At 34.4% G+C, this 10,614-nt stretch overlaps 2 protein-coding genes across 3 annotated transcripts; one reads left to right on the top strand and one right to left on the bottom strand.

The window, feature by feature from the left end:
- The first annotated feature begins 2,470 nt into the window (after positions 1 to 2,470).
- On the top strand, positions 2,471 to 6,221 carry LOC132037160 (probable flavin-containing monooxygenase 1). The gene is made up of 5 exons (XM_059427630.1): positions 2,471 to 2,988; positions 3,352 to 3,592; positions 4,862 to 5,040; positions 5,242 to 5,591; positions 5,666 to 6,221. Exons 1-5 carry the CDS (start codon positions 2,545 to 2,547, stop codon positions 6,006 to 6,008), a joined length of 1,557 nt encoding a protein of 518 aa, XP_059283613.1. The 5' UTR covers positions 2,471 to 2,544; the 3' UTR covers positions 6,009 to 6,221.
- Positions 6,222 to 6,300: 79 nt separating this feature from the next.
- On the bottom strand, positions 6,301 to 10,168 carry LOC132037161 (peroxiredoxin Q, chloroplastic-like). 2 transcript variants are annotated; one of them, XM_059427632.1, is made up of 5 exons: positions 9,849 to 10,161; positions 9,410 to 9,547; positions 7,541 to 7,630; positions 6,562 to 6,788; positions 6,301 to 6,467 (listed from the first exon to the last, which is right to left on the bottom strand). In XM_059427632.1, the coding sequence occupies exons 1-4, from the start codon at positions 10,047 to 10,049 to the stop codon at positions 6,570 to 6,572; spliced, it is 648 nt and encodes a 215-aa protein (XP_059283615.1). In that variant the 5' UTR covers positions 10,050 to 10,161; the 3' UTR covers positions 6,301 to 6,467; positions 6,562 to 6,569. The 2 variants fall into 2 exon arrangements, with proteins under 2 accessions (XP_059283615.1, XP_059283616.1); XM_059427633.1 differs by lacking the exon at positions 7,541 to 7,630 and having other exon boundaries at positions 6,301 to 6,788; positions 9,849 to 10,168.
- Between the last annotated feature and the right edge of the window lie 446 nt (positions 10,169 to 10,614).

Genomic DNA, 10,614 nt, shown 5'->3' with positions numbered 1-10,614 from the left:
ACCTCAATGCGTGTATATTATTTTCGGGTGCTTTTTTGCAAGAAGGAAATAATCACGGATAATATTGTTTTAGAAAATGTTTTCCTATAAATAACTACTAACTTTTTACATATTTTTTTTTAATATTTAACAAGTAAACAGAAAATATTATTTCAAAATTATTTACATATAATTTTGGCAAAACATTATGATGGTGGAGGCGAAATGGATGGGGTGAGAGACAGATGAGGGATGAGGGCTACGGGAGGAAACAATTAGTGTGGAATGTGCGTTATGGAACTTGATTTCTCTACTTTTACTAGAAAAATTATTTTTCTCATTTTTAAGAAACTTATTTTCCTAGAGAAATTATTTTCAAAATTTTTTTATCAACCAAACATGAAAAAAATTCATATCAAACACAGCCTTAATAAGAGTCAAAATTATCATTATTGAGAACATTCTACTACTTTTCTGTCAAAATATTAGTCCACGTCTTTTAAATATTATATGATGCTTCAGCTAAGGAGAGGCAGAAATATAACAAGCACACACAAACACCTTTTTTTGACCGGTAGAATTGCCAGCTTATAAGGAAAACACTCCTTCGACTTCAAAATAGTTCTACTTCAATTAATTTCTTGTCGGTCATGAAAATAGTGTTTACTTTTCTTTAAAGAAAATTCCATTTTCTTTGTCCCGGTTTGTATTGCAGAAATCCACAAAAGATAAAATTAAATCTAATTAGGCTAATTTAGGAGATAAAGAATACAGATAACGAATATGTCTTGATTAAGTTCTTGGGAAAAAAAGTCATCAAAGAAAAAAACTAGAAATAACAATCACATTCCAACTAACATTTTAATTTTAGATAGAATGCTCTAAAAAAGTTCACAAGTGACAGGTATAGTACAAATTTTTTTTAAATTCATTTAACTACTCATTTGAAACTTTATAAAATGATATGCTCTCAAACAAAATATTGAAAATCAACTTACTATTTTCCTCTACTAACTTAAATATATAAAGTGCAAGTCAAAGTACACATCCGAAAAAATTTCCAAGCAAACCTCCATCATATAAAATAAGAAAGAGAAAGTATTACATTTTATATGATATAATTAAAAGAGTTGTGCGACTTCCGTTTTACTCTTGTAATAGTACAAGTTTCAACTTTTTATTTTATACTTTCAAATACACTCTTAACAATAGGGTCAAGTCAAACTAATAGCATCCACATAATTAAGTTTCTAATCAAAAGATTATTTAATCGCTTACTGGTGTTGTTTTACTCTGTTTATTATTGAATGCTTTAGTGTTGCTGTGATCATTTCATAACGTGCTAATCCTTGGTTTCAACTCATGTGGCATCTTTCGAATTTCGAGATTCAGACGAGTTTTTCTTTGATTGCAATTTTTTCATCGTTTAACTATTTTAATTGTCAATATTGTGGCAATACTTTGCACATAGTTTTCCAATATATAAATCTAATTAAAAAAGCTTTAAAAATTTCATGTCCAAGCTCACATCAAAATTCGAATGTTTAACTCTCAGAAATCCGAAAAATGCTATATAAATTGAAACAGATGGAGTAATCAGTTTCTATCATTCCACAAAAAAGTATGACAGAATTACAAAATTAGGCAGCAAACTTGATTTCCCGACCGGCTGTGGAATTCTTCGAAAGCCGGATGCCAAATTAAAGGGCCGAAACATGCAATGAAGTTTAACAGATACACAATTTAGAATTGAGAGTAGATTCAATTATTTGACTCAATGAAATTTCCATTTCATAACTAACAAACTTCCCATAACAACGATACTAGTAATATAACACAATAAACTTTAACCAAGGAGGGAAAGGTCAACGATATCTTAAAATATGTTAGGAGTACTTATTAAACTCTAACTATACATTTAGTATAAATTAATGAGTTAACTTATAAAAATATGCAGCTTAAGCTTGGCGGAGTCAGGATTTTAACTAGGGAGATTCAAAATATAAAGAAGCAAACACACGACGAAGCTGAGCGGATTCAACATTTATTATATAAACATAAAAATATAATTCTAGCCTTGTATATAGCATGAAATTTTTCGCCGAAGAGGGTCTGGTTTGGACGAACCCTCTTGCACCCACTTGACTACGCCCCCGAGTGTAAGGAATTTTTACACCATCAGGTCACTTTTATTTATTGTAGCCGGTACCTATTTATATTCAAGGTTACAAAATCTTACATTTTAAGGATGTTTACCTATAAATATTATTTAGGTAAATAAAAAATTCCTTACACAAATGCTATGTAACTTAATTTATTACCTACCTATACGTGGCTAACATGAAGATTGTTTTGGATTCCATCTTACAAGTCCAATCACGTGCCATCAAGAAAGACCTCCCTTTTTCTCACTTCATTTCACATCTCATCTCATGCAAACTCCTATAAATACCACCTTAAACCATCACTTCCAAATCACCCCATCTCTCTATATTACTTATACCTACACTTCCAAGTTCTACTTTAATTTCCTTTGATCACCCAAGCTAGACAGCTAATTGTCTAATGGCTATTATCCATTCGAAAATCGGAATAATTGGTGCTGGAATTAGCGGCATAGCTGCTGCTAAACAGCTAGCCAAGTATGATCCAATGGTGTTCGAGGCAACGGACTGTATAGGAGGAGTGTGGAAGCACTGTTCTTATAGGTCCACTAAGTTACAAACCCCTCGTTGTGACTATGAGTTCTCTGATTTTCCATGGACTCAAAGGGATAATACAAATTTCCCTACTTATCAGGAAATATTGGACTACTTGTATTCATATGCTCAACACTTTGATGTGTTGAAATTTGTTAACTTCAACTCTAAGGTGGTCGAAATCAAATTTGTGGGTGATCGAGAAATGAATTATTTTGCTGGTAGTATAAATGGTGAATATGGAAGTTTGTTGACTGGCAATCCAGTCTGGGAGGTTGCTGTTCGAACTAATCAATCTGAAACCCTACAGGTTCTTCTTTCTCTTCATTATATAAATTTAAGTATCATAGTACTTCATTTTTTTCTTTAGTTTTCGTATGAGTAGGTTCCTTTGATTATTTAGTACTCCCTCTGTCCCAATTAGTGACACCCTTTCGTTTTTAATCAGTCCCAAAAAGAATGACAATTTTCTATATTTGGTAACAGTTTAGCTTTAAACTTCCGATGGAACCTTTAATGAGATGATTTGTAGTCACACATTTTATGACTTATTTTAGATGACAAGTTTCAAAAGTCTTCTCTTTTCTCTTAAACTCCGTGGCATCATCTACCCATTTCTTGTGCTAATTAATCAAGATATCAGAATCAGCATTTCATATTTTATTTCTTTCAGTGGTATGCTTTCGAGTTTCTGGTGATGTGCACTGGAAAATACGGAGATATCCCAAGTATACCAAATTTCCCACAGCAAAAAGGGCCAGAAGTGTTCAAGGGTCAAGTTCTACATACGCTTGATTACTCTAAACTTGACCAAGAAGCATCTACCACACTTGTGAAAGGGAAGAAAGTTGCGGTCGTGGGCTATAAAAAATCAGCCATTGATCTAGCTGTTGAATGTGCTGAAGCAAATCAAGGTAAAATTTGTACTAATATAATGCGCCCCTTAATTAACCTAGTGTGTTAAATAGGATTTTTGCTTGTGGATTAAGATGCAGAAATGATATGCTCTAGAGCAATTAATTATCTTATATGTGTTAAATTGTCTATGATATATATATATATATATATATATATATATATATATATATATATATATATATATATATATATATATATATATATATATATATATATATATACACACACGTTGGAAAGGCAATTTCAATGCTTTATGTATAAAAAGACGTACTTGTTAATTTCAGTATTTAAAATTTGAAATTCAATATAATTTTAAATGTAAACAAATAGTCACGAAATGATATGACTATTCATAATAGCCTCTTTTTCGACTCTACAAATTCAAGCCTTCTTAACAAAAAGTGGCAAAGCTAATTTGTAGTATATCATTACTTTGTTGGATCCTGATATTTTTGCCAAATAGCATACGGACAGTATCGGATAGTCTTCTTTTACTTTAACGTCTTTCTTGTTCAATTCTATTTTTTTCCTGAGTTAACAATGTGAAATGGCTTCTCATTTGTTGATTGTTTGGTTGTGTGCTTGTGTTGTGTTTGTATTCCATTTTGCGCTCTAATAGTAATTAAAAGTGTGGTTGTTGTAACAAAATGAGCTTCTTCTTTTTTTCATAATGTCATCACAGCATAGGTTCTCCTCTTCATGATCAACAACTAGAGATTGTTACAACTATCCCCAAAATATAATATAAAAAATATAAAATAGCGTAATATCCCAAAACAGGCAGTTACGAGGGGAACGTTGGTTTGTCTAAATCCATAAAAGGAAATTAAATTGTGGTTGTTAACAGGAGCAGTAGGAGTAGTATTCTTTTAGAAAATTGCAAGTGCACATGCCAGTGAAAAAGCTAGCTGTTCCCATAGGTTATCATATTGAATAATCAACTCCAACATATTCATGATTGTCCACGTAAGCCTCAACTTTACAATTATTTTTGTTTCTTCTGAGAGATGTCACCAAATAAGGGACCAGAATAAGGAAAAACAATTGAAATTTTTCTAAAATGTCAAGAACGCCTTTTTGATTTTTGAAGTCATGCTTTGACCTCCACTACACCATCACAGATATAATTTTCTTTCAAAGCCACACGTATGAAATATAGGATTTTCGCAGTACTTTAACCTAAGAAAAACGTGCTCTAAGTACTGTATGTTTTCAAGAATTAAAGAATCACATAATTCACTTTGTTTGTTTGTAACTGCTTGTAGGACCTGAAGGCCAACCATGTACGATGGTAGTAAGGACTTTGCATTGGACAGTTCCACACTATTCTATTTGGGGTTTGCCATTTTACTTGTTCTATTCAACTAGATCTTCTCAGTTTCTCCATGAAAGACCCAATCAAGGCCTGCTCAGGTCCCTGCTGTGCCACATGCTTTCTCCTCTAGTAAGCCCCTTTTTTTATTTTGATTTTCAATTTGGCTAGTGCATCATTGGTTATCATGATGATGATATGATATGAGCTTAAATGAAGAAATGAGGATTCATCAGCCAACCCCAACTTGTTTGGGACTGAGGCATAGTTGTTGTTGGCTAGTCCATCATTTGGCATTTGACTAACAAAAGTTTTATTGGCTGATTGTTATAGAGAAGAGCAGCTTCCAAGTTAATTGAGTCATATTTGGAATGGAAACTTCCACTAGAGAAGTATGGACTGAAACCAGAACACCCCTTTGAGGAAGATTATGCATCATGTCAGATGGCTATCTTGCCGGACAATTTCTTCAGCGAGGCTGATAAGGGTAAAATCTTGTTCAAAAGAACATCAAAGTGGTGGTTCTGGGAAGGGGGGGTTGAATTCGAGGACAATACCAAGTTGGAAGCTGATGTTGTCATACTTGCAACTGGTTTTGATGCGAAGAAAAAGCTCAAAGCCATATTACCAGATCCCTTTCGCAGTCTGTTAGAGTTTCCCTCGGGCATGATACCCTTGTACAGGTAATTAGACACTCTCTTAATGAAACATTTCTATTTAGTTGATCGTGCATATACTAAAAAGTCTTCCTTGATAGGGGTACAATCCACCCATTGATTCCAAACATGGCTTTCGTGGGTTATCTTGAAAGTGTTTCAAACTTGCATTCAGCTGAGATACGTTGCATATGGCTATCACGACTTGTAGATGATCTATTTAAGCTTCCATCTGTTGAGAAAATGCTTGAACAGATAACACAAGAGATGGAAATTATGAAGAGGACGACAAGATTCTACAAGAGAAATTGCATTTCCACTTTCAGTATCAACCATAGTGATGAAATCTGTGAAGAGATGGGATGGCAATCATGGAGGAAGAAGAATTTGTTGGCTGAAGCTTTTAGGCCCTACAACAGCCAAGATTATGCAGAGGGGAAGTAGCTTCATTCTGTAACATTTGAAAGTTTCCTACTTAATTTGCTTGTTATTCCATGTATTCCTACTGCTTATGTATTTATCTGATCATAAAGATTAAACATCACATCTATGTAAGGTCAAGCAAGGTATCCAAATATGTATAATACCTCAGCTTATGACTAAAACGTCTGTTTTTATCAGTAAATGTAAGGAATAAAGGTTAGTGTTTCAAGATCATGATAAGTGACTCCATTCTCATTTGCAATTTACTATATGATCCCCCAGCGGGGCTTCAACAACTGTAACAAGTGCCAAGTTAAAGCAATTGAAGAAAATTCTCCATTACTACAGCCAGAGCAAAGGCCCATATACAAACTTGTCTCTCACGGGAGACCCGAGTTCAAAATTCTACACCATAAATTGTAGCATGACTCTAAACTAACAGCTCCTTTGACATGTATCAAATAAAAGTGGTTGTACAGCCTATCAGATCACATACAATTGGCACACATTAGTGGCACCAAAAGTACAAGAAATTTATTGGCTAGAGGCAGGAAAAGAATGTAGAAAGGAAAACCTCAATGTTTAAAGACTTTGAAGTAACTTCAATGTCTCATCAATATGCTTTTCAGGTTGGAACTGATTGTTATATATGAGTTGAACCACTCCATTCTTGTCAAGCACATAAGTCTGTCTTCCAGGCAATGTACCAAAAAGGTCTCCTGGGATTCCCCACTCTTTCCTGACTTTGTTGCCTTCATCACACAACAAGGTAAATGGTAGTTTATACTTTTTTGCAAAGGCCTGCAGAATCAAACACCTCAGTTATCCTCAAAGAGTTGGCCACAATATGCAGCCTAAATCTAAAGGACATTAATCAAAGGTGACAGCAATATCTACAATAACAGAAAAGCACAAATAAAGAATTTCAGGATACAGGATAACTTGGAGCATATCCTTGGCATGAGAAGAAACAAAACGCAATCACAAATTCAGACATTTCGTTTGGACTGTACTTTGTCAGAAATCCTAACAAATTCTCCTTGAAAGATTGTTAGCATGTTTAATCACACAAATGGTCCTCATAACTTAAAAGGGACAGCTAGACTATTACTATTCCTCCTCTTTTTTTTCCATCGGAGCAATGCATATGTTGTGCTATAGTTCCATAATAACATTGTCTCTCAACTCTGTAACACCAAACCACCAGATTGTGTACCTGTTGCCCGTTGCCTGTTGCCTGTAGCCTGTTGACTGTTCGAAGAACATATACAAATAATATCTCTTATTCATATCTGTATCTATTTCATTAAGAAAGAGAGGAAAGGATGCAAGAAAAGCTTCTAGTTATTCGTGTATGCTTTGTGCACCGGGCTGCCAATAGATGTTTCAAATAATATGTACTACATAATGACACGAAAGAAGAGCAAGCACAGTGTAATCAGGTTTGGGAGAACTAGCACACTCCAGTTAACTGATAAACTATAATAGAAAAAGAGTTCCAGACAACAGAATATTTAGCTGTTTAACTGATTGAGCAAGTAAATCTGTAATACCTTGTGGGACGCAGGATCATCACCACTAATCCCAACAACTTGAGCCCCTGCTTTCTTAAATTTTTCGTAAGAGTCCCTGAAGGCACATGCCTGTAGACAGTTTTCACATATTGGTTAACACCAAAGTAACTTCCGAAGATCATTGCTACAAAGTTGTGAAATCGAAATTAATAGTTCAATGTCAATCTATCAACTACACACGAAGCTGTTGCTGTAACTCAAAAAGCTCAATTTCAACAACTATAATCTAGAAAGGCAATTTAATCCCAGTCCCAAAAGATATAATATGAGAAGGATTTAGCAATACTCCGATGATATCCAGACGATGGTTCAGACCGTAAGTCTATCTAGTTAAGAAGTGCCACCAAAGCTGTAAAAGGAAACTCGTGTCATACACTAACCTTTGAAGGTGTTTAGGCACATAACGCCATTGTTCAAGTAGTTCACCAATATCCATGTTTGGCTTCTACTTAAAATCGACATTGATAAGTTAAAGTGATGATTGTCAAACTGATAAAGAAACAAAGAGAGACCTGATCTGCGACCTGCTCTCTCTGTACACTGTACAGTCAACAAAAACAGTTGTAAAGCTGTATCGCACACGGCACATCAGTACAGCAATGCTGCGGTCCATGCTCTAGGTCAAATTTGGAAGAGTGGTCTGTATCACATCCCACATGCTCCTCAATATATATACAACATTTTGCAACATATCGAACAGACTTGAAAACCTAAACGATCTTGTGCAAATCCTTGCCGCCACAAATTCTCAAGTGCTCTCAAAAACAAAGCCTCTTACAAGCTAAAGAACCTGGTCCAGACACCAGATTATGTCTATGTTCTTTAGGTTGTTGTGAGTCTTTGTTCATTTGCTCTTTAAATTGTAAACCTACTCTTCTCTAAAAGGAAGCTGTTTGTAGGTATTTTGAATTCTCAAAGGGTGCTTGTTGGAAGTGTGTTTCCACAAACTTTTGAGTGGTACTAGGCTAGAGTAGCCTAAGTGTATTAGTGTGTCGTTGGCTAGAGTTAGTCAAGACGTGTTACTTACAATAGATGTATTGTAAGGGTGGAAGGACTATGGGAGTCAGTTCCTAGATTGCAAAGGTTGTAATTTTAAATTTGCTCGGTGTAGTGGAGTTGAAATCCTACTGGGGTAGGTCGTGGTTTTTAATCCCTTGAGCAAGGAGTTTTCTACTTAAATATCTTGCCTTCTTTACTTACTGCACTGCATAAGGGAACTGGTAGACAACCAAATCCATCATATGTTGTTTGGTGGATGCATAGCATTATAACAACATCTCATCACAATATCCTTTCAAGGGTTGTAATAATTAATTTCTATCAGTAGGTTTGAGACAAGAGACATCTGAACAAACATTCCAGGTAAGATATTCCAAAAGAGTAAAATGCAATGAGACAGAGGACCTAATGTATTGACAAGTTACAAATAGATGAGAATTGGAAGGTCATTCTACACAGGACCTTGCAGTTCAAGTACATTATCCTTTCTAGCACGAGCCAAGCGAAACTTTTAAAAAAAAGGAAATTGGCTACGAACTTCTTCGTTAATTTGTCGCTAAATTATTTGTAGCTACCACAATTTTTTGATAACCCGTGTCTAAATTGCTCATATCTATCAAAAAAATTTGATAATCCGCAGCTAAATAGCATTAGCAACGGATTTTGCTGTTTAGTTACAATATTTGTCTGTTTGTTAATTCTTGTTTGTTTAGTAATGTTCATATTATCATTAACAACTTGTTTTAAATCTTTTCTCCATTAATGCAAAACTTCACGGCTAACACAAAATAGAACCAAAAGGAATCACTGCCAAAAAAGAAAAAAGAAAAAACGTGTGATGGGCTATACTTGTTTGGTGCAACCAGGAGTTTCATCAGCAGGATAGAAATAAACCACAACTGGCTTGCCTTTAAACTTGGAGAGGCTCACATTTTTTCCATCTTGATCTTTCAATGTGAATGGTGGAGGCGCTGAACCTTTATTCACCTACAAACATCAAACAAAGAAAAAGAAATTAAGAAAAAACAATACTTCCTCCATGTCTTACTTTTCTTTTTAGTTCGTTTAAAATTCTTTCCTTTTATGACAACTCTTCAATTCCAACTTTCGACATTGCACGTTAAGACCACATGATTAAAGGTCATTTTGGTGCATTCTATATATCTTTAGTTTAAGACCATAATCTTTACTTTCTTAAACTCCGTGTAAGTCAAAACCAGACAAACAAATTGAAATACCGGAGAGTAAAATGGAAGAGCTAATAGAAGGTCAAAAAAATACAATTTACCTTAGCAAGAATGAAAGTTCTAGTAGAAGAAGAAGATGGGGTTGAAAAAGAAGGTGAATGAATGACTTTAAGACCATAAAACTGGGATTGTGATGATTTGGAGACAATGGTGAGGTTGTTTGAGATGGGGTATTTTGGTGCTTGAGCATGTTGAAGCAGAGAAGGAAGACTGTGCTTTACAGAGACGGATAGAGAAGCCATTTTTGGAATATGTGATAGAGAATGTGTGTCACAAAGACAACACTGAGGTGCTTGTATTTTTAGCAGATTTCAAGATTGTTGGTCTTGTTTGAATAGTTATTAGACAGATAAGGAGGAAGAGGAGAAGAGATGGGGTTTTTGACGTGGTGCTTTGTTCACCCCCTATTTACGACAGTACCGTCAAAAATAATTATTTCAAATTATTTATCACTGTTGCTGAAGTTTGTGAATTAACTACCAAAAGATTGTCTTATTTTAATTTGACACAAAATTTAAGAAATAAAGGAAAGAACTTTGAAATGTGTGATCCAAAATAAGCCTTAGATATTTATGTGGCTGTAAATCATCTTATAAAGTTAAATTATTTCTAAATATAGAAATATGTCAATCCTTTTAGAACAAAATTATAATAAAAAAAAAAAGTAAGACAATCTTTATGGGACGGAGGAAATAGAGTAAGTTACACGTAAAGTAAATAAAGAAGAAAAATAAGGTTCAAGTATGCGTAATTTTCAAAACAAATGTAGAAAGAGTCTTCCACTGTAACGACTTGTTCGGTCGTTAT

The sequence above is a fragment of the Lycium ferocissimum genome, chromosome 11 (assembly GCF_029784015.1).
Source record: "Lycium ferocissimum isolate CSIRO_LF1 chromosome 11, AGI_CSIRO_Lferr_CH_V1, whole genome shotgun sequence".
Taxonomy (NCBI): Eukaryota; Viridiplantae; Streptophyta; class Magnoliopsida; order Solanales; family Solanaceae; genus Lycium; species Lycium ferocissimum.
Note: the sequence above shows the minus strand (reverse complement) of the source record. Positions and strands in the feature narration are given on the sequence as shown.